Genomic DNA, 24,050 nt, shown 5'->3' on the forward strand with positions numbered 1-24,050 from the left:
GCAAATTCGTTCTCTGCCAGCAGGTTTCACTTTCGAAACTGCGCATATAGTGGTTTCCCCGGTAACCGCAGTACACAAAGCTGACGTGCAGCGCTCAAGTTTATTCAGTGAAATCGTAGCCTTTTGAAGTTTAATCGTCATATTAATCCTTATAGCAATTCTTGTCTTTCCGTCCCCAAAGACCTCTTATAATTTAGACTTTTTGTACCATTTAAGAGTTTGCATGGCCTTAAATGTAAACAATTTAACTGAAGACGTTTTAAGGACCCGCGGAAACCCTAATAAGAACATAGTCCAGTGCAAACATTTCTGTCATGCATTTGGCCAAAAGCTTTTGTAGACTATGAATTTCACCTTTGAAATTTTAGGCAAGTGCGTCCCCGTTGTTTGTGAGCAGTGGTGTGATGACGATTTAAATAAAATACAGATTTCCAAACAATCCAAACATATGGGTATCCCCTTGAACTTGGTAAAAAGATAATCTGTTTACCATCTTGACTTGAAAATACTGGCAACTGCTACAGCAAGCACTAGCCGAGTATTTGAATATTAAGCAGCAGCTCACTGGCTGCTGATGTGAAAAGAAACCAATCAGTTGTGCCATGTGAAAAATGATGTGATTATATCAGATTAAGTTAGAACCTATCGGCTTGCGCCATCTAGTGTTTCATGACAAAACTTTTTATTTCTTCTGCAGAACATAAAAGAAGATCCCATCGACTTCCATTATATTTTTGTTCATACAGTTGAAGTCAGTGGGAACCAAAACTGTTTGGTTACCAACATTCTTCTTCTATTTTTCCCACTGTGCAGATCTTGTACGAGGCAGGAGAGAAAAAGTGGGGAACAGACGAGAGCAAGTTTATCGACATCCTCTGCCACAGGAGCGTTCCTCAGCTCAGACAAAGTACACCTGCCGGCTTAGTTTCATATCTATTATTTTATATACCATTTTGTAATCATTCTGAAAGAGCTGTAAAACTAAATGTGACAGAGTCATACACAAGACCAATAAGTGATGATCATCAGTGTTCCAGTTTACTTTCAGCAGTGTGAATCGCGTTTCAATCTTTATCTTTCAGCTCTGGTTGAGTATAAGAGTCTGAGTGGAAAGACCCTTCAGGAAAGCATTGAACGAGAGATGTCTGGAAGACTGGAGGATATTCTGGTGGCTATAGGTGATTATAAAGGTTTTTTTACTGGTATTTCAACCCTCTACATTGCGAGTAAATCACTCGCATATGCGACTAAATCTTCACTCTGGCGACTAAATGATGTCTAATATTAGCCAATTGCTAATAAATTCTCAGATTTTACTCGCCAGTGTGTGAGTTGGAGGCTAAGTATAAGTTTAGCTCAGATATATTTTCACTCGCCGAACACTCTCTGACTGAGCGCATCAGAGTTTCACTCTCCACTAAGCGATCTGTGCTGTTTTTCAGTTAATCTGAATGGATGTGCAACGGATTCAATTGCCAAGGTGTTTGTAGAGGGCTGTATTTGTTAAGGCACGTATTATTATTCCTCATAAAATGCATAAGTGTTTTCCGTTTTGTTTTGATTTTTTTTTTTTACGTAATCTTTTGTTTTATTGTATTTTATTTTATATTTTATTGTTTCATCCTTAATTTTGTACTTGTAAAATCTAATTGAAAATGTCTCTGCTTTAGTGAAATGTGTGAAGAGCGTCCCAGCATACCTTGCGGAGCGTCTGTATAAAAGCATGAAGGTTAGAACTGTCTTTCTGTATTCACTTCCTTTATTTTCTTCCCCTATTACAAAAATGATATACAGTGACAAGATTCTGCAATGCCTCTATAAGCAGACTATTTTTGAACCAGAAACATCTGTGCTTTCAGGGTGCTGGTACCACTGAATCTACCTTAACTAGAATCATAGTGGGCCGTTCAGAGGTCGACCTGCAGGACATCAAGGCAGAATATAAGAAGCTCTTTGGCACTTCTTTATACTCTGACATTGAGGTAAGAAGCATTAAATGAGAACTTGTACACTGTACATTACACTGAAAAAAATATGCTGTAGAAACATTCACCAGTGCAAGTAAACTTCACAAATAATCACATGTAACGCATTAAAATTACATGTGAAATTTTGAAGTAGAAAGACTAAAATAGTATTTTCTTGTAAAAAACATTCTCCATAAACGTCAAAGAACATTATTTTACAGTGTAAGTCTAGAATGTCTTCCTGCTCATATTCATGTGATTGTAACAAGACCTTGTTCCATTTTCGTATATGTACACCTTCAGTAATATCTGAACAGCTCTGGTTAAAGTGTGAGGTAGGCGGTAACTTTGGCCAGTGTCTGATAAGGATTCGCAGATGAAATTATTGACATCCTCAGTGGGCGGGACTGGTGATTAGCCCCACCCTGTAGGACCTTGTGTGTGTTCTCTTGGCTATAGCTGCCTTCAAGTCATGTGTTTATCATATCCTATTTTCAAATTGAGTGCACATGAGTGCCACTAAAATGTTGTAATTACCGGAGGGGGACTAGTTTTTCTTTAACTGAGTTGGGGCGTGTCAGTGAAAAAATTATGATGAGGATAATTGTATTGTCGTAATTAAGTTTTAATTGTGTTGATTTGTTTACATACATTTACATTTATTCATTTGGCAGACATTTTTATCCAAAGCAACTTACAGTTGAATGAATTCTGTGCACTGTTAATGAAGAATAATTCTAAAGCTTATCATAAATCACTAGCAGGTTTTTGAGGTGATGGGTTTGTGTAACTAAACGTTTACCATCATTCACTGTGGCTGCACAAGAATTGTAAAATGCATAGAAAAGCATGAGTTGCACATCCTTTCCTTTTCAGTTTGCTTAAAAAAAGCATAAAGCGTCCCGTCTTTGTCAAAAATTGAAAAAGGGAGAATTAAATATGAAATTGTCAAGCAAGTACATTATTTTCTGACCAAAATCGCTTGTAGTCAAGATTATGACTTCTGAACGCGTACAGTAGGCTCTTCAAGGCAGCATTTGGCTGATGCATCTTGAAGGGGTTCATAAATTGAATTTGTTAATTCAATTGACTGCATGACAACATCCAAAGTCATACCGATTTCTCTGAGGTTCAGCGTAAAACCAAATGCGAAAACACGTGAGTTTAACATTGTACTGCAGCATTCTTTTGACCGGCATGTGTGCCTCTACACATCAAACACGCTTTGCACTGCGACCTGACGTCCCCATTGTAATCACAAATCTGCTGCTTTAAAGCATTGGCATGTTTCTTTCTTTGTTCACTTTCCATACTTTACTGTTTTTACTTTACTATGAAGTTGCTTTTGCCCTCCGGTCTCTTCATTTTTGCCACACTAAAACCAGTGCTTTTAACAAAGATCATAAATATATTTCCAAATAATAAATAAATAAAGGTTGTAAACATTTAGCAAGTGCAGTATAAGGTTTAATGTCAGTAGTCACATTCATAATGTCCTTTTTATATCTTTATTGTAGTCTGAAACATCAGGGGATTTTCGTCAAACCCTGCTGAAGATCTGTGGTGAAGATGGAAAATGAATGTGTCAAAGAAGAATACATCACCGCTGAAGTGTTATAATGTGAAAGAATGTCCAAATATAACTTTATTACAATTAAAATGCTATCAATAAATCAGAAGAGCTTTATGAAATGTATTCTTGAACTAACTCGTTTGTTTATAATCATAGATAATTAACACGTATACTTGGTTTCATAGTAACCTTAATATAACAAAATATTTTTAGTATCAGAAACTGCATTTTAATTTGGCAATTTTTTACACACTATGTCTACATAATGAATGAATAGCTGACAGTTACTGAAGAATAAACTTCTTTTTTTCTATGAAATTTTGAGATTTGAGATAGTCTTCAATGTGTTGTTCTGTCCCTGATCCAGCAGGTGGAAGTGAAGTACATGTATTTGGTACCAAAGTGTCAACGATTAAAATCTTTTGGGATTTCAGTGGGACAAGCATTTAAGAGACTGCTCATTTTGCCTTGTCACGCACTCATAAGTACATATAAAAACAGAATTAGGATGACATTTGGTCATAATTCAGCTGCTGAAATTAGACTTTCATCCTCATTTGGAGATTATTACTATCTAATCCCCCAAAACAAAGCAGATTGTCATGAGAAAGTGATGTTTGCAGATGCTGCTAAAGCCAACAAAAGATTCTTAACTCCTTTCACCAGTAAAGAAACCACTGATGAGAATTGAAACTGGTTTTAATTTGCTCTGGAGCATCTGTGAGGTCAACGGCAGATTGTGAAATGATTTGAGGCCCAGAAGTATGATTTTGTGGGAAAGTCATTCTCATGAGATATTGCTTGCAATCAGTGCTAATAGGCCTATTCCACTTGGAGATAAAGCAAGACACAGTATTATGAGCAATAAAGAAATGTTTATGCAGTGAAAACTGATTTTACATAGTCATTTGGGTTTTTATCGAAATTCATCAGACAGCATGTCCAAATTAAGATAAGCATGTGTACAAACAGTCTGCAGAAGTGACTCAGATTTTCTTAATTACTGTTCATAATATACAGCTGTTCAGTAAAAGAAAACCTGACCTCTAAACCACATTCTCTCTTTTCAATTAGTCTTCAGACAGGAAAAGAACAATGCCCTGGAAAATCCCTAATGCCACTAGAGTAGAACAAAACACTCGGATTAAAACAGATTAATATGATTAAGACAATTCTGCTCTTTTATTAAGCCAAAACTCCATGTATGATGGTATCATTAAGGGATTAAAGACAGGCCATGACACAAGGTCAGCTTTCACATGGCATAACATTCAATGTCCTGAAGGATTACGATATTGAAATAACTCACGAACAAAAGTTGTAAAATACAGTATACTGAATACAGTTCTGATATTCAGTTCGAAGTCGGATTCGTTCTTTTGTTTATGGAACCGATTCTTTCGCGAGTTCGACTGAATCGTTCAACAACTCAACATTTAGGTGAATTTAGATTTCACTTACGAACCGTTTTTATACTTTTTACTATAATTCTGAAATGTTACAAATGAAGCGTACTGAAAATATTCAAATATTACAATTTGAGTGTGTTAAATTTTATTTTATGAACCTTATTTTTCAACGCGGAAGTTGAACCGTTTTTTTGTGAATGCGCGAGACTTGACTTCCGGTTCATTAGCCGCTGTAGTGAAATAACGAGAAAGTGCAGTAAACGGTATGTTTGCACTACAAACCAGTGTGTTCATAATGAAGATAATACATTAAAATAACATGGTAAGACACACCAGTTTGCGATATCAAGCTGTTTTGTACAGCTACACAATAGGCTACACACGAAGTACAAAAGATTTTTTTATTCAGTTCCACAATTCAGATATATTCATTCAGACAGGCAGTTTACATCATATCAAATAAAGAAAATTAAACCATCAACACGTTTAAAAAGGATGAGACGGAGAAAGTCACACAAAAGGTTTTGTACAGTAGGCTAGCGGCCGCCATGTTCATAATCAATTCAGTGCAAGTACAGTGCAAGTATAGTGATTTTGACCCATTGTTCACAAAAAGTACTGAAGTAATGCTTTCTTGGTCATTTAAATGCCCAATTTCCAGTGCTGCTTTATACATGAACTCAAATGTGTTTAATACATCAAAACAACTCCCTTTATTGATTACAGAAATTACAGAATTACCCTCTACCATATAATTCCTCAGTCACAGAACAGTGATAGTTAAGAGCATTTAAATTAAGGACATTCCAGAAAAGTTAGGCAACATATTATCAGCATGTATAGTTTCACAACCCCAATGATACCATGGGGAAAAGGCTCAGTAGAAAACAAAATACATGAAGTAACAGACAAAGACACTTGATATCCAGCAGTGAATATGTATGAAACATTTGTTCAGGCAGAGGAAGTCGACTGATTACACGAAACGTGATTTTCATTGCACGTAACCCTACAGTAGGGTGTTCAAAGGCAAATGACTGAAATGAGAGGTAAAGTTTCATTGTTTGATTCTATTAGCACAACTTAAAATAATGCCAAACAAAAACCAAATGAATTTGTTGAACATAAATGGCTCAGGTGATTTTATAACCGCGCTTAACCATGACTGCTGTAGTCTGTGCAGGGCAGATTGTGTCTGTACTTCATGATGTAGATAGCGGTTTGGTGCCACCAGTAGAACATGACCACCACCAGCACATGCCAGAGCTGGTGACTGGCTCCAAGATAGTTCAGCTGGCCTGTGAGGACAGACATAAAAAGGTGGGTAAATATTTGTTCTGAATCAATGTGATCCTTGACTAATTTGGTCAATTCGATTTTATTTGATTAGATTATTTCAACATGATTCAAGAAAAAAAAAAAGCCATGTAACCAGAATTAGATTGGTGATCTGGATTTGATAGTTTTTAACAACTTTAAATATAACATCAGTATTAAAAGAGTTTTTTCCCCCCCCAAATATATGGTATAAAAAGAAGGGTAAAAGATTTTCACCCTCAGGCCGTCCAAGATCTAGTTGCGTTTGTTTCTTCATCAGAACAGATTTGGAGTAATTTAGCATTACATCATTTGCTCACCAATCGATCCTCTGCAGTGAATGGGTGCCGTCAAACAGCTGATATATACGTCACAATAATCCACACCACTCCAGTCCATCAATTAACATCTTGTGTAGTGAAATGCTGCGTGTTTGTAAGAAACAAATCCATCATTAAGATGTTTTTAACTTCAAATCGTTGCTTCTGGCTAAAAGTCCTCTATCCATAATATTGCATCTGAATCAGGAGAGAAATATACAGCTAAAATGCCTTGATAGATTTGTTTCTTACAAATGCAGCTTTTCACTTCACAAGACGTTAATTGGACGTTAAGACTGCAGTGGTGTGAATTATTGTGATGTTTTTATCTTATTCTGACGGCACCCATTCACAGCAGAGGATCCATTTGTGATCAAATGATGTAATACTACATTTTTCCAAATCTTTTCACATGAAGAAACAAACTCGTCTACATCTTGGATGGCGTGACATTTTCAGCAAATTTTCATTTTGGGGTGAACAATTCCTTCAATAAAATATAGCAATTTAATATAGAAAACATCACCTGGAAAGTATCGTTCTGGGATTTTACTGACGTAGAAAAGGAATGCTGAGGCGGCAATCAAATACATGATCATGACTCGAGGAAAAAACACCTGCAAAGAATGATCAATATTAATAGTACCACAATCGTCACTGGTAGAAGTGATATATTGCTATTTCCCTCCTCATAGTGTCTCAATGCAAATATATCACCTTTACGATTTCAGAGTCAAATCCTCCATTGAGCCAGACCCAGTGGCAGGCTGGGATGACGCCGTATCCGGCCACAGAGCAGAACATGACAGAGCGCAGTTTCTTCCACTGCTGTGTGAGGTAGAGCGGATGAATCTGAGCCGCAAACACAGCCAGGATGAGAGCCAGCACCGTCAGCAGGTACACCTGCCTCCAAAACTGAAACAAACATCATGTGCACTGAAGACTGGAGTAATGATGCTAAAAATTCAGCTTTGCATCACAGGATTATATGAGACCCTGGACCACAAAACCAGTCATAAGGGTCAGTTTTTTGGAATGGAGATAAATAAGCTTTCTATTGATGTATGGTTTGTTAGGGCAATATTTGGCCGAGATACAACTATTTGAAAATCTGGAATCTGAGGATGCAAAAAAAATCTAAATATTGAGAAAATCGCCTTTAAAGTTGTCCAAATGAAGTGCTTATGCATATTACAAATCAAAAATTACATTTTGATATATTTACTGTTGGAAATGTACAAAATATCTTCATGGAACATGATCTTTAATTAATATCCGAATGATTTTTGGCATAAAAGAAAAATCGATAATTTTGACCCATACAATGTATTGTTGGCTATTGCTACAAATATACCCCAGCGACTTAAGACTGCTTTTGTGCTCCAGGGTCACATATTACATTTTAAAATATATTCAAATATAAAACAACTATTTTAAATAGTAATAATATTTCACAACACTACTATTTTTACTGTATTTTTGATCAGATAAATGCAGGCCTCGGTGAATATAAGATATGTCTTTTTAGGAACATAAAATTTTTTTAATTATTCCAAACTTTTGACTTCTTGGTAGTGTATATAATATAAATATGTATAAATAAATAAATAGCTAAAAATTAGAATAAATAATTAAATGTAGCTAATTCAACATTAATTAACATAATGCATTTAATTTAATATATGCAATAAAAACAATACAAATTAAATTAAAGCTGTAAAAAGAAACCATCCATTGTCAGACTTGAAGTCCGCTCTTATAAAACACATCTATCATACACTGTTGCAGTAGAAGGCATAGAAGACTCCAGGCACATAACATCCCAAAATCCCCACGGATATTCCAGCATAGTCCAGAGCAAGCCAGCGGCGACACGTCTTCTCCGAGCGATGACAGCAGAACAAGTGATAGCCCACAGAGCACAGCATGCAAACCTGACCATAGAATAAAAAAAAAGAAAAACCCATTAATTAATATGTAACACTTATTTGTTCCTGTGTATTACACATGATTATCTAAGCTCTGTCAAAGCGCATTAATAGAACTATTACCTATTTCCTACCGCACATTTTATATATTACCTGAAAACAAAACAGTCCGATTGAATAAATGACATAGTCCTCTCGTGACGCCCCTGCAGACGGCAGGACTGTGGCCATGTTATTCACTCCCAGCAAGAAGAACAGCAGGAACCCAAGCAGATGACTCCAGATGTTCACAGTCTCATTGGACAGAATGAATATGCTGTGGGATATGAGAAATAATGAGTAAACGAATGGCAACACATCTACACTATCAAAAGGGAAAGAAACGCACCTTTTGAGGCACAGTTTGGATGGCAGGTGTGCTCTGTATCCGTCTGTGATGTATGGATTCTCCTTCAGAAACACTGGGATCTGTTCATAGGTGTATAATCGGATTCCTCTCGGCACAAGCACAGGCCAGTACTGATAACTGCCCAGCTCAATGTAATGAGTGCTCTTGAGGGTGTTCTGAGGCATCTTGGTTCATGTGTCTGGAGGAACAAGGAAAATGTATGTCTTGTCCGTTTTAATAAGACTGTGTCTCAAAACAGCGAGCTCCCTATACCCACACACAGTATCATTAAAGCCCAAAAATCAGCTCCAACAAAAAAAGCTCTAAAAGCAGATCAGCAAGATAACTGCCAAGATTTACACTACTGTTCGAGTTGGTTTTAATAACTTTGCATGTATTGAAATCTGTGGCTCGTAAGGTTCATTCATATTTAAATGTCTCTATATTTTCCTGAGCATTTATATATTATAAACACAACCAAACAAGCAATAAATTCCCGTATATTGCTCTAAAGGTTTAAACATACATAACGTTAAATGTTTAGATTGTGCCGCTGATGTCTGCTGCAGGCTAACAACAACTGCGCTTTAATGAGGATTAGATTAGGCTTTTAAACCCATTAGAGCTCAGTGTAAGTACAGCAAACCTCTCACCTCCAGGTAAAGACCTGCCGTCTATCCCATTCAGCCCTGTTTGTTTCTTAATTTCTGTTTAATAAATAACAGAATATAAGCGTCATGTTGATGACCGGCGGTTAGCCGACCAGCTAAAGGCTAAAGAGGCGAGTGTGTGACATTAAAATCCTGCGACAGACACACAATGCGACGGCAAGTCACTCTCGCTTCATGAATGATGTTTTTGAATGGAAAAAGCATATATATATATATGCAAAGAAATGAAGCAATTAAAAACGTAATGATTTAAATAGATGTTACAAAAAAAAGCAACATTTCGTATAGAAATTTTTATATATTTAATAAATAATGTGTCTGATTCTCAGCCCCCCCCCCTTTTACCTTTCAGCAAAATAATCTTTCATAACATATAAGAGATTAGGATTATAATTTGGAAAATCCAGACATTGTAACATGCAATAATCAGACATTATACAGTCTGTTGATTGTGTTTCAGACTAATCCCTACCATGTTTCATCAGACGTTCTACTAGGCTGTTCATATTCTATCAGACCATTTGAGGACTACGGCAAGAATTCATTGATCATTGTAAAAACTCATGAATGAACCATTTTGCATTTTATTTTTAAGGTAATACAAGCCGTTTCATTACATAATAAATCATATGCTCACAAGTGAACTACTATTTAATATAGGCCTAATGGATATGCCATTTACTTCATTAACAATGTCACAATTTAACTGATGAATTTAACATACCTGAAAAGAGTCACATGATCCTTCAGAAATTATTCTAATATGCTGATTTGCTTCTCAATTATTATTGGAAGTTAACTGTTGTTATTATTAGGCCTATAAGTATTTCTGCTGCTTAATATTTTGTGGAAATCATGACATTTCTTTCAGTATTCTTTGATGAAGAGAAAATTCAAAATGACTTGAAATACAACAATAATCTGTTGCAACATTAGTCTTTACGGTCACTTTTGATCAATTTAATGCAGCATATTAAATAGTAATTAAAGTTTTTTTTAAATATTACTGTTAACTTTTGATCTGTAATGTGTCACAGTTTCCACAAAAATTTTAAGTGAACAAGTGAACTACTATAATTTATTTTATTGAATTTATATGCCATTTACTTCATTAACAAACAGTGTCACGCATGTAATCTACTGATTAAATCAAATTGTTATAAATAAATATAAGAACAAATAATTAAATGCACATCTCCATGAATTTACTGGATAATTAACATCTTTACTACTAATAATTAAAGAAATAACTATGGAAATAAAAATAATAATTTACATTTTCTTTCCTTGACAAACCCATTCATAATACACTCACAAGAAGGCACTGTATTGGTTTGTAACTAGAAAACCTTTAAAAAAATTAATTGTTATAAAAGCAGTGAATTCCACCATATTCAAAGACATGCGGAAAGAAATCAGCAGGATAGATTTACACATGTAAGAATTAAAATTCAAAGGTTTTAATTCAGAAGTACAGCTTTTCACACTGTGTCCATACAGCTGTGGATCCCCCAATCCTTTTTGTCTGAATGTACCTGAAAAGAGACATTTATTGTGAATCCCACATCAGAATTTCTGGGCTTTCCAAATAGTATCTTAAAATTGATGAGAACTTACTTTAAAGTAAAGGACACATCGTGTTTGGTCAGTGACGTTGAACTCGGTTGAATTTGATGCAGCGCCCCTGAAAGACAAAAAAACAACAAAAGCAGGATGTTACTCTACATTACAGATCCATAATGGAGGACCGACTGTCCCACCACCCCCTCTTACAATCACACTCATCTCTTTACCCCATTATCTCTTATAAATGTGAATTATGACAAATCGAATCCCCTAATGTCTCTGCCTCATGTTACTAGCTATGCCCTCATTTTGAGACTGGTGAAAGATCTTTCACCCACCATTCACTGACTAGTCCATATCACATTAACTCAGTACTCAAGCTAAATCATCCACATTGGATTTTTTTAATGCAACTCATATGGTAAAAAAAAGAATTGTTTTGACAATATTTTTGTCACGCTGACATGTACGATAATTTGGAATAATTGAGTTCAATTGAGAGAAGGTTTGATTTTAATTGGCGGTAAGGAAGCAGGAATGCTGGAGGTCAGGCAGGCTGATCAAGCAACACTAATCTTTGACAAACCCTGTTTGGACAGATCTGGTACCATGAATGTAGAACAGGTACCAGTGTTAATAATTAAGCTCTGTTTACAGCAAGTCTGAATCTTTGGTGTGAAAAAAAAAAACATGTATAACAAGAAAATAAGGGGTGCTTGTCCTTGAAAATCCTGCCACTGCATTGCAATGGCATTGCTATGCAGTTGGTTGCTTGGTGGCTGGTATTCACATCATACTTGGTATGAAAGGGCTTTAAACACATAGAACTCCTAAAGACAAGTAAACAGGGAATAATATAAGAAAAAGGTGAAAAAATATTTAAATAGATTATATTTTGGTATCTTTTCTTTTTCTTATGCATTTTAGTAATCAAACTTGGTATGAACAGGCCTTAAAAAAAATAAAACTCCGTAGGAATTTTAGTAAAAGAATTAATGAACTATTTGTGCAATGATCTACTGCCACCCATAGCCAAACACTTCAACAATATTCTCATTGTGCCCTAGAAGGACGTTCAGTTAAACTCAAACTAAGTGTGACAGTCCAATCAGTGTGAGGTCAGAGGTCACTCTCGGCAGTGAAGTGTCAGACACTGCCGACACAGAGTGCCACATCATGACAACTTGAACTCTGACAGTCAGGTCAACCTAATGAGTGTAATAGTGACGACTCCTCTCTGATGAGTGTGTGTTTGAGGGTCAGTTCATGACCAGTCGGAGCACCGCACACAGACGTACTACCGTAACGAGATGTATGACGAGAGTGTGATCTGGTCTGTCTGTGACAGGGCTGTCAGCCTCATTTGTGCAGCTTATTAGTGCTAATGAGCCTTTTCAGTGGACCAAATGAGGGACTGCACTAAGCGGTTGCATGAGCAACACAATGCCTCTGTTCTACAGCCTAGTGAGATTTTTACATAAGCAGCGTTTTAAGGCATCATAGGCTCCTGACCAGAGGGATGCGTTTCCTAAAAGCATCGTTAGCCAACTATGGTCGCAATTTCCGTCAACATAGTTAAATGAGTCGGTGTTTCCCGAAACCATTGTTTAAACGAACATTCGCAAACAGCGTCGCAAACTTGCATGGTTGGAACTACAGCCTTTGACTTGTGGTTAGAAGCATAGTTTCTTGTTAGCAAGACATATGGACTTAAATGAATGATGCTTTTGGGCACGATAAGAATGCTAACATGCTGTATAATCTATATCTTCCATTTTATAGAAATATATACATTTCTATATATAGATAATCTTAATCTATATATCTATATATCTATGCAAATATCGCGTTGTAGCTCTAGAATCGCATTTGTCGCATTGTCGCTCTAGACACCAGGTCAAGTGAAATTTCCGCTCGAGTTGACATTTTTCAACTTGGGTGGAAAACGCGATCGAGGCGAACTGAAGTTGCTCAATTTGTGTCATTTGCGTCACCCGGCGCGAATTCGCATCTATTTCCGTCCTTGCAATGACTTTGTATGCAATCTACTAGCGCAAATAATTTTAATGCGCTTTTGGTATGCACACACCATAAGGGAACCCTGGAGTGTGATGCAAGAGGGAAACCGCAAAATTACAGGAAACAAAAAATAGTAAATTAGTCATCAGTTGGCAGCTAGCTTTTGGACATTTTGATAAAAAACTAGTGGATATTTTGCTAAAATGATAGTGCCAGAAGAATTCCATGAGAACTTTATTACGTCTGTCTGATCTCTTAGTATCATCTCAATGCACTTTTATTACATTTGACACATATGCAGTAAGATGATTTAAGCATTTTCCAACATTTAAGTGTGGGGACGATAAACTTTTGGAAAATGCTTTAAAATGCTGGTATAGACGGACAGTGTTTTTTAAATGAAAACACCTTCTGGATCCGGATTAATGTAGACGTAGTCTAAAATACTGTACCTCCTTTTGCCAAATTGCAGATTACTTTACAAAAAGAACAATCCCATAATGCACTGTGACAAGCTCAGTGTAAAAAAAAAAAAAAAAGAATTTACCATTAAAAATATACATACAGTATACTTATAAGCACCAAGTATAAATATAAAGTATCAACAAAAAATATATATACGATTTGAAATTTGTTCTGTATTTTTTTGCTTGTTATAGTATCACGTTATTAGCTTAGCAACATACACCAAATTTTATTAAAAGCAATAGAGAACTAGAGAATTTACAGTGATGTCTTTGTAGGTGTAGTGCTATGTATGTGACACAAATTTGTTGTTCCCTATGTAGAGCGTTCCAAATGGTCACTTGTGAGGTTCCAGTTACATAATGCAAAACTAGTATTTCCTTGTATTTGTCTTCACAACTACAAACTATAAAATATCAAAGAATATCAATTGACTGTTTTCTTTACACTATGAAATAAAAAAAACAAGAAAAACAGATGTATTTATTGATAACCAAACATTTTAATTAACAAAAGCTATTTTCCTGTTGTTCATAATATACAGATTTGCATAAACCAAGGCCACCGTACCTTGTCATTTGCTGTGGGTCTCATGATAGCAACTCTGTCGTATTGTCTTCGCAGCAATGCTAACACAGCATCAAAACGCCCCTAAAAAACATTCACATCACAGAAAAATACACAGAAGCACAATGGCATTTGTAAAAATACATACATTACCACAGTCATCCAACAATGAAAAGTCAATGTGTTGACAGGAAACGTACTTTAATGGGCGTGTACCATTTGTCTGGGACTGGGGCTTCATATATTGGTGGTGGTCTGGGTGGGGGTCTTTTTACAGGCTCTTCAAACTCCTCCTCTGGCATTTTGACCACAGCATTTTTGGCTTTCGCTAACCGCGTCCCTTCCTCTGTAGAGCCCTTCTCACCCCAGCGAACCTGTGGATGTTTTAAGCTTCAGCGTATGTCCATAGAACTTTTGTTCTGTTTTTTTTGGATTGCACTGGATTGTTAAGTCACCTCCATCCGTGTGATGCCACCAGGCCCTCTGCCACCATAATAAGACGCATCCACTGTAGGCCATTTCTTCTTCGGCAGAGGGTCCTCCTCAGGTTCCTGTAAGATATACACCAAGCATTTCAAGAAATCGTCAGTTTGGCAAATTTAAATGTCAAGCCCCAATGTACTCTACCTACAGGTGTTGGGCGTGGAGGCGGAGGGCGAGATGGGGGTGGATCTCTGATTACCTGTCACAGGAGTAGAAAAACAGTCTGTATAAATAGTAATATCTCATTAATATACACGTTTGTAGAAAATAACACAAGATGTGTATCTGTAGTGCTCACCACCATGCAGCAGAGAGGCCAGAACCACCAGAGCACAATTAAACCCAACAACACCAGCAGCACCAGGATGACAATCACTATCACTGTCCCATCAGACTATAAGAAATGAAAAAAATATGTGTTTGATTTAGAATCATAAAAGTTGTGTACAAATGTTGTGTACAATTACCTTTATTCAGCAAGGATGCATTAAATTGATCAACAGTGACAGTAAAGATATTTAAAATGTTATAAAATCTTTCTATTTCAGTTAAATGCTGTTCTTTTGAACTTTCTATTCATCAAAGAATCCTGAAAAAAGTGTACACAATTGTTTTCAACATTGATAATAAACAGAGATGTTTCTTGAACAGCAAATCAGCATATTAGAATTATTCACAGGAATAAATTATATTTTACAGTATATTCAAATAGAAAACAAATATATCACACAATTACTGTTTTTGCTGTATTTTGGATCAAATAAATCCTTGGTGACCAGTAAAGCTTTCTTTTCAGAGCATTATTATATATAATTTAAATATATCTGAAATATATTTAAAAATAAATATTACATGGGAAAAAGCTAAAACAAATGAGAAATTAGAAACTAAAATAAAATGACTTTAAATACTAAATTTACTTAAACTGAAATAAATAATAAAATCAAAAACTAATAAAAAAAATGGATAACAATAACTAAAACAAAAAAAAAATTATAAATGAAAATAAAACATGTTTACTCAAATATTACAAAAATACAATAATAGTGTGTGTGTGTATATACAGTATATATATATATATACTGTATATATATATATATAAACTAAAATAACACTGACGCTGTATTAAAATCCATTGTTTCAAGAGAACATGCAATAACCAACTACTTTGGTTTAATTATGTTCCTATAACCAGATTGTTTATTGTGATATTTGCTGACCTTTTTGGCAAATTTATGTATTATTACATTTGTTTTGTTAAAAACTGTATTGTGTACTTACACATGTTGTGGCATATATTGTGATTGGACTTGAAATGAAAGACTGGCCATTATTCAGACTAATAAGCACTTCGAGGGAGCTGTTGAGAGAGGGAAAGTCCGTTATTACTGGATTAAATGCCAGAGGCGGACCATAGTTCATCATACAAAAAGACCAACAGCGCTGTACTGAAGTATTCTTTTTAAAACAACAAGATGAATGTCTGTTGAAAAGTCTCTTTCATCTGTTCAAAACAAATTTGGCCATGACGCAAAGCAAACGGTATCTCATGCATGTCTCTTTAAGGCAGTGCACTACGGCAAACAAAAATGTGCTGCCGTCACACATGCTGCTTTGTTTCAGCCCTGCACTGAGCCTGCTGCTTATCAGTTGTCTATTAGCTAAGCTATAAACAGAAGCCGAGATAAAAACCCCTGGGAAAAGATGATGAACTCGTTCCCTTTGCATGTCGGCTTGTAACAGCTGTGGCTCTGAATGGAGAGACACTGTTCTCCAACTGAAGCTGGTCCAATGCCACTTACTGTCCAACCTCGGTCAGCACTGGAGCTGGACACAGCACGTAATTATCCTTCACTGCACTCGGCTTCTCATCTAGAAGGAAGAGAGAGCAGCATGAGATTGCCGTAAAATGCCAAATACAGGCTGAAACACAGAGGCCTTATTTAAGGATGTGGCTGCATGAAACTTCCCCATCGGCTAAAAAAAGCAAGAGCCTCTGGAGCCCATGCAGAGTTTAGGACCTCTCTTCCTAGCAAATAATAATAACATTGTGGTTTAATGTGCTATTTATTCATTTGCTGAATGGGGAGGTGAATTATATTGCTTGTTTTTTTAAGGCATATCTTTGTGGATAGGTCGTCTTGTCATGTTTTATAATAGATGGAATGCATTCAGTGGCTTACTGTAAGGATCCTGTTTATTGACAGATAATGTGCAGACCACACCTTCTGAGGTTCTTCCCTGCGTGAATCCCCTTCCTCGCAAAACAATGTTGAAAGTTTCTAAAACACAGTGTTTACACTGAAATTAGTCATGATCATGAGTTCAAAAAGATAAAAAATCTGGTTTACATGGACCTTTTAGGCTTGATGCCCAATTCCGATTTGTTGACTCTATCCAAATAGTATTACTTTTAAAAGTTAGATGTTGACCCGGAAACAGGGTTGCCAGGTCTGCAAAACAAAACCAGCCCAATTGCTAAAACAAAACAAACTCAGTCATCGGGAGTCCCTCGAAATCACATTCTGGGGTGAGGTGAAGATCACTTTAACATGCAAACTAAAAAACAACCCACAGCAACAGCGTAACACTGTGTCTACACCGAACAGTTGTCATGTCACGCCACAGCAGCTAACGGTACAAATACACGGGGCGTCGACGTTGATCACTTCGTTCTTCAATTACATTACTTTTCTGGTGTCGCATGAACGCGATTGGCTAGGGTATTTGAATAAGGCGATCTGATTGGCTGACACCTGCGCTGGTGCTTGAAAAGTTCTGCCATGAGCAACGCTAGTGGCGCAACACAGCGGATCCACAATTGGGTTTGGCAACGCATAACATCACCCGTTCAAAGTAAATGAGAAGCATAAACGCTGATGCCCTGTGTGAATGCACCGTAAAGTCTGTCAACACTGGGCGTGGTAAAGCAAACATTGCAAATCATTTGTACTTTGTGTCAGTACGGATCATAATTAGAACGAGGCATCAATTTAATGCCAGGGATTTGTTGCATCACACCGCGTTGCGCCGCACAGCACTACTGAGTATAATGTGTTCTATTGTCTTTTGTTGCATCGCGTCACGCTGCGCCGCTCTTGTCCAGTTTGGACACGGTGTAAAAGTAGGCCATTTCCGCAAGAAAACTGCAGACTTTGCCCAGAAAAGTGTCCACCTGAGTTGACGTCAGTTGCCACTGTCTCTTTTTCAATATCACACAACTCGCATTGACTGGGGAATATCCCAGTGTTGCCATGTGAATTGGGCTACTTTTAAACTGTTGCTCTTTTAAACTATTTCAACAGAGAAAAAACACGATTGGCTTAGTTTTGGGCTATTTTTCAATAGCAGTTGGGGTGTGACCTGGCAACCCTGGAATATCCAATCTGTCCACTTACATTGTAGACACAAATGCATGCATCTGATTCATGTCTGATTTATTTCAACGAATATCGGAATCCATGTGCTTTTTTTCCTGCTTACATATTCGTGGGTCATATCCGATCTGTGCCACATGAGAGGAAAAAAATCAGAATTGGGTCACTTGAACCATGTAATGTAAATGCGACGTTAGACTTACCATTCACGCAAATGCTGGAGGGCTCAAGGTTAAAAATCTCTACACAGGATTTCTTTAAAATCTGTAAACACAAATACAAGTCAATTAGAAGGCAGCATACAAACCGCATGTAAGAAAAGCACTCTTTGTTTGTGCTAAACCTCACCGAATTTACAATGTTTTTGAGGGCCTGAAATCCATCCACAACAGGAAACACTTGATCTTTGCTGTCTGCAATATCTGTAAGCTATGAAAACATATTAAAACTGGCAGATCATCTCAGAAATGACTTTTCTTTTCATAATCTCAAATCACCGTAGCTGCCAATTCTTGAAGCAATCTTGCTACCATTTCCCAAGCCAGAAGCAATCTCTTGCTAATGTAAAACGGGCCGGATATGTGCTCTGCAGAATGCAATTACACTCAGCATCGGACAAGCCCATCCACCAACGTCAATATAAAGGATCCCTCTGTTACACTAATGCTGTTACTAATGCACATGAAAAAAACAATATCGTCATGACAACAACATTCCCGTGACAGTGATGCACCAACAACTAATGAACTATAATAGATTCAGACAAAACAGAATGTTAGAAAATAGATTTTTTACATTTTCTGAAGAAAATTTGTTTTGCTTGCCAGTGTGAAATGCAGTGTGAAATAGCTGATTGCTTAATGATCAAAGTCAAAAGAGTCCACTTCCAAGTTTATATGATATTGTAGTCTCTAGATATAATATACAATGTAAGTCAATGGGATTTTCTGTTTGTTTTTGTTATTCAGTAGATGAAAATTGCACATTTTTAATATAGGCTACAGAAAGTTCCATCTCTCTGATGAACAGTCTTACCTGGTTTGCATCAAAGTCCTTCACGCCAACACAGTATACCCGAGCACCATACTGTCTCACCTGATCAGCCTGAGAAAGCGAATGGGGAATTCATTAAATAGTTTATTCAAAATTAATATGCATAATATTAATATAAACCCAGAACATGTCAAACCTTTATTGCAAAACAAGGTGGAAGATTTTAAATATCAGTTCAAACATGCAATAGTTTCCATTTAATAAATGCTTATGCGATATTAATATTTCATATATGTGGTATGCTGCTTTACCTCTTTCACAGCAAGATCATGCGGATAGACCTCCAACTTCCCATCAGTCAGTGCAATAATGATGCTGGATGCTCTTGTGCCCTGGGTAGTCATTTGTTCTAATACCTACAATGTTTTTATTTGTTATGATCTCTGACATACACATAGTAGGAGAAAAAAGATGCAATGCTTTTGGTGATAGTATATCATCTACTTACCTTTATTAACCCCTCATGCATGTAGGTATCACCAGCAGGTCTGATCTTGCTCAAACTTTGCAGACCAATATCAATAGCTGCCCTAAACACCCAGGCAAATACATCAGCTTTATGCTTTTTATCTGGATTTATACTAACAATATTACTGTATGACTCACAATAGACTGAATGAAATCGCACCTGTCTCCAGTGAGAGGCAAGACTACTTCTGCACTAGAAGAAAAGACTATAAAGGATACTCTCATTTTCGGGCTGAAGGAAGTAGAAACAATCAATTAGGAAGTATAAAATCAAATTTACTCTCTGGGTGGGTAAGAAAAATAATGAAAGAGTTTTCTGAAAGAGTCTGATATATAACTTTATAGCAGTGCAGTGATTGGTGTAAATTACAACCCTGACACTATTTGAGGTTGACCATTGTGCCCTAACTTGCATTAACTAGGTCACCATACCACACACTAATCCAAACATGCATTGTACACAGATTGAAGTTAAATATAGTAATCTAAAATTATGTTTATATTTAGTTCCACACATGTGCAAGAGCTTGAGAGTCGGGCAAGTGGTTTGTACCAGGCAAGAATTTGAAACTCTATAACCCAGTCAATAGCTTTTGGTATTTGTTAGTTGGTTATAAAAAAGCAACTTTTAACTTGTATTTTCTTACCTTACAAAACGATTAGTCAGTTGTTCCACAAAACCATAGATCTCCATCCAGTTGTCAGACACACTGCCCGACCTGATGGTGAACATTTGGTGCATTACAAGTTAAACAGGGCCATATAAGGGCTCCTGGGAGCTATGTAGAAAAAAAACTGTAGGCTACCTAAAAATACCAAGACTATTAACGAGCTCATTAGAGTTATTTTTATTGATAATATTTCAATCAGATAAGTACACGCCGAAAGAAAGCGAGAAAGAGAGAGGTGTGCGCGTGTGCTTGCACGTTTCATAAACATACAGTCTATAAAACATATAGACGTGTACAGCAATACTACAAACTCACCGATCCAAAACAAAGTATAAATCAAAGGCTCCGTGGCAGGACCCATCTTCTCCTTTCCCAAATGAAGTCAGGAGAGAGACGCAGAAAAGTTGGAGGACCCAAGTGGCTTTAACGGCATGATCGCTGTCTCCTCTCATTCCTGTCATGTGCTGCGCGTTGTTGTTATGGGAACACGTCAAAGCCAGCGATAGAAATGCAGTTGACGCGCGCAGTTATTTCACTCCTGCATGACGCGCACCATCGAACAATAATACTACCTTTAAACGCCACTCCTGCTGCGGTCTTCAGGAACTGTTATTCGTTTTCTCTCGTTTTCAAATATCCATGTCCTCCACTCCAGATTCATTTCATTCAGTGAAGGTTTTGTTTTTTATTCAAAGCGGGTCCGGTTTGCGCTGCACATGAACACTTGATTCAGTGCGCATGCGCTGAATGTGGAGTTGCGCTCCTTTTACACAACAGCGTGTGATCTTAAAAGAGCAGGGATAGTATTGTTGGGACAAAAGAGAGCACAATAAAACGAATATATACGAAATGAAAGACCTTTGGCAGCAATAGCAGACGGGTGCTGGCAGGGACGTGCACAGACATTTTGAGGGGCAGGAGCTCAAGTGGAAAAATGGGCACTTCTCATATTTATTAGAATTTTTTCTAAACAAAACGTTAAATATATTAGGGGTGTGCGATATTAACAAAAAGTATATCTCAGTATTTTCTGGGATTTTATTGATAATGATAATTAGACGATATTTTGCATGTGCTGAAGGCAAATTGTATTATATTTTGATTGTGCTGATATCTTAAGGACTACCGGGGACAGCTGACTCCTAAAGTTTCTGATATTCTGCATATTCTGTGTGATGATCAGTTCACAGTAGTGATAGAAATTAATATTTTCCAATAAGTTTAAATTAATTTTTTACCTTTTATGGGCATTTTTGCCTTTATAAAGCCCTTGTCTAAAAGTGTGCATCATCTTTTCAGTCAAATTCTTAAAATTAATCAATCAGTTAGAATAATAAGTCATTTGGGATGTTACCAAGCAAATGAAATCAGTATTGGCAAAATTAATCTTTGCAATGCAGAGAAAACACAGAAGCTGCATTAGAAGTGGCATTTAGATGCATGTATTTAACCTGCAGTTACAAATGCATTAAAACTGTTTGATATGTTAAACATAAAACATGAAAAATGAAAAGATACTTTAAATGTGAAATTAAAACTGCCAGTAGGTGGCAGCAAGTCACTGTTAATAAGTGAGTCATTGCGACTGAACCAAATAATTTAAACAGTTGATTCATTCAGGAACAAAACAGCGTCGTGTTGCTCGGAGACGCAAATTGTTATGATATCTGTTGGCGAAATAGAGCAAAAACAGTCAATATTGTGTCTAAAACGTAAGTGTCTTCATTTTAAATTCTTGTTTATTGAACTGCTGTATAAAATCAACATCACATTTAAATCATGCTGCTTTTTGGTGGAAAAAACGTCAGTCTTCCTGTGATTCTGATTAACTATATGAAATTATATAAATATATACATTTCTGCCCCCATATCTTGAATTTTGTGATCATTCTAAATGCATTTTAATAAACAGAATCATGCAGTGAAAGAAGGCGCACTGGCCCAACCTAGACTTCCTATTGCCTTAGCTAAACTTTAGCTAACTTAAAGGGGTCATATGATGCTGCTAAAAAGAACATTATTTTGTGTATTTGTCCTGTTATGTGCCGATCAATGTGTGCTACACTGCTGTGCTGCAGAGACGAGGAGGGAGAAAGGCATTTCCTGACCCGATCTGATATTTGGATTTTTTATTTGTTTGTCAGGGAAAGAGTGTGTGCAAACAGTAACACACACATGCACACATATATACATGTATTCATTTATTTAAAAAATAATAATAATAATAAAATAAAAAAATAAAAAACAGAAAAAGGGGCAATTTCTCTTGAGGAAGAAAAAGGGCAGGTGCTCAAGCCCCCTTTGATGTCTATGTGTGCATGTGCCTGGGTGCTGGCCATATAGGTCATTCCTACAACTTTCCAGCTTTGAAACTTTGAAACGTTTTCAAAAAAGTAACAGGTAAAAACACTTAAAGCCTAAACAAATTGACACAAAATGTCCACTCTGTTACAGAACCTGTAATATAGGCCTACTGCATTGAGTTAATCAAGAGATATCATGCCACCAGATCTTATTTTATCCTAGATTACCCTAATGAAAAATAAATATACTAAAATGTATTTGAAATACATTTATTTCATGCTAAGTATAGGCTACTACAAATACATTTACATAATTATGTACTTAATAAAAAATACCCTGCAATTGTACTTTTGGTATACTAAACTGGTATGCTTAAAGTCTGCTAAATTAGAACAACTAATTTTGTACTTGATTCACTTTAATTGTGTGGAAGTAGTGCTAAGTCCAAAAGATGTACTGAAGAAAATTTGTGCTAAAGTGGAACTATTGCAAGTATACTTCAGGTACACTTTAAATATTGTGCATTTAAAGACCGATATCATACAATCCTCATCAATAGTGACATTACAACACATTTTAGGCTTAATATTAAGAAATGTGCATTGTGCACAAGTAGTAGCCTACTCCAAATAAAGTTTTATTATAATTTTTATATCAGTAAGTCTCAAGCGACATGTCAGTGTTAATAGATTTGAACTATACTTAGTATGAAAAAAATGTATTTTAAATATATTACTTTTTAGTTTTTACTAGGCTAGTGATGTGCTTTTCCCCAAAACATTACAATTTCTGTTTACTTTTAAAGTAGAACTTACTTTTTTGAAGAACAAAAAATTAAGTAGGCTACTTGAATAAAATAATTGTTATCATATTAACATAGTTGTCATCAATTTCAGAATATGCTGATTTTAATATAATTTTAAATTATATTTTAAATTGTATTTTATTATATATTATATAAAAAATGTGTTGGCTATGCATGACCACACGACTAAAATCATAAAATTAAACACAATTGTGAAACAGTATTAAATACTTTAGAAAGCTCCAAATATATTTTTAAATGGCCCATCCAAAATTATAGGTAAAAAAAACTATATAAGTTCATTTTGAAAATTAACCACAAAAATGCTTTAAATAATGTAAATATGCAATCATCTTTAGATGACTTTTATTTAATTTATTTGTCTGCATGCAAGTGAACACTGCAGTAGTAAATCAAAATGATTTAAATGGGTAAAAAATAGTTTTGGACATCTAGGGTAGAGTTTAATTTTCTTTTTAGAAAGCTCACAGACTAGAATATTCAGTTCAAATTTACATTTATAAATGCCATAACTTGTGGATTTAAAAGGCAGTGCATTGCAGAAAAGTAGTAGACAGACAGACAGACAGACAGACAGACAGACAGATAGACAGACAGACAGACAGACAGACAGACAGACAGACAGACAGACAGACAGACAGACAGACAGACAGACAGACAGACAGACAGACAGACAGA

At 36.1% G+C, this 24,050-nt stretch overlaps 3 protein-coding genes across 6 annotated transcripts in view; 1 reads left to right on the forward strand and 2 right to left on the reverse strand.

Moving 5' to 3' along the window:
- LOC107744144 (annexin A3-like) overlaps positions 1 to 4,364 on the forward strand; it is a 10,177-nt gene extending 5,813 nt beyond the window's left edge. Inside the window, exons 11-15 of the mRNA XM_016557652.1 lie at positions 772 to 907; positions 1,083 to 1,178; positions 1,671 to 1,729; positions 1,860 to 1,982; positions 3,485 to 4,364. Coding sequence (XP_016413138.1) covers positions 772 to 907; positions 1,083 to 1,178; positions 1,671 to 1,729; positions 1,860 to 1,982; positions 3,485 to 3,547 — 477 coding nt within the window. The 3' untranslated portion in view covers positions 3,548 to 4,364. The remainder of the gene's footprint in view (positions 1 to 771; positions 908 to 1,082; positions 1,179 to 1,670; positions 1,730 to 1,859; positions 1,983 to 3,484) is intronic.
- A 983-nt stretch (positions 4,365 to 5,347) lies between these two features.
- Positions 5,348 to 9,738, reverse strand: LOC107744080 (progestin and adipoQ receptor family member 3-like). Of its 2 annotated transcripts, none has more exons than XM_016557556.1 (7): positions 9,556 to 9,738; positions 8,903 to 9,101; positions 8,668 to 8,830; positions 8,365 to 8,520; positions 7,304 to 7,501; positions 7,113 to 7,203; positions 5,348 to 6,247 (listed from the first exon to the last, which is right to left on the reverse strand). In XM_016557556.1, exons 2-7 carry the CDS (start codon positions 9,085 to 9,087, stop codon positions 6,105 to 6,107), a joined length of 936 nt encoding a protein of 311 aa, XP_016413042.1. In that variant the 5' UTR covers positions 9,088 to 9,101; positions 9,556 to 9,738; the 3' UTR covers positions 5,348 to 6,104. The 2 variants fall into 2 exon arrangements, with proteins under 2 accessions (XP_016413042.1, XP_016413043.1); XM_016557557.1 differs by having other exon boundaries at positions 8,903 to 9,169.
- A 918-nt stretch (positions 9,739 to 10,656) lies between these two features.
- Positions 10,657 to 20,920, reverse strand: LOC107744079 (anthrax toxin receptor 2-like). 3 transcript variants are annotated; one of them, XM_016557553.1, is made up of 19 exons: positions 20,815 to 20,920; positions 20,558 to 20,706; positions 20,219 to 20,290; positions 19,732 to 19,803; positions 19,552 to 19,633; positions 19,355 to 19,459; positions 19,086 to 19,154; positions 18,399 to 18,479; positions 18,254 to 18,314; positions 16,857 to 16,955; positions 16,476 to 16,545; positions 15,955 to 16,033; positions 14,972 to 15,067; positions 14,822 to 14,872; positions 14,646 to 14,741; positions 14,391 to 14,564; positions 14,194 to 14,274; positions 11,191 to 11,257; positions 10,657 to 11,108 (listed from the first exon to the last, which is right to left on the reverse strand). In XM_016557553.1, exons 2-18 carry the CDS (start codon positions 20,701 to 20,703, stop codon positions 11,219 to 11,221), a joined length of 1,473 nt encoding a protein of 490 aa, XP_016413039.1. In that variant the 5' UTR covers positions 20,704 to 20,706; positions 20,815 to 20,920; the 3' UTR covers positions 10,657 to 11,108; positions 11,191 to 11,218. The 3 variants fall into 3 exon arrangements, 2 of the variants coding, with proteins under 2 accessions (XP_016413039.1, XP_016413040.1); XM_016557554.1 differs by lacking the exon at positions 20,219 to 20,290 and having other exon boundaries at positions 20,558 to 20,920; XR_001640458.1 differs by lacking the exon at positions 10,657 to 11,108 and having other exon boundaries at positions 11,196 to 11,257; positions 14,407 to 14,564; positions 20,558 to 20,920.
- Between the last annotated feature and the right edge of the window lie 3,130 nt (positions 20,921 to 24,050).

Source organism: Sinocyclocheilus rhinocerous, unplaced genomic scaffold (genome assembly GCF_001515625.1).
Source record: "Sinocyclocheilus rhinocerous isolate Xijiao unplaced genomic scaffold, SAMN03320098_v1.1 scaffold287, whole genome shotgun sequence".
Lineage (NCBI taxonomy): Eukaryota > Metazoa > Chordata > Actinopteri > Cypriniformes > Cyprinidae > Sinocyclocheilus > Sinocyclocheilus rhinocerous.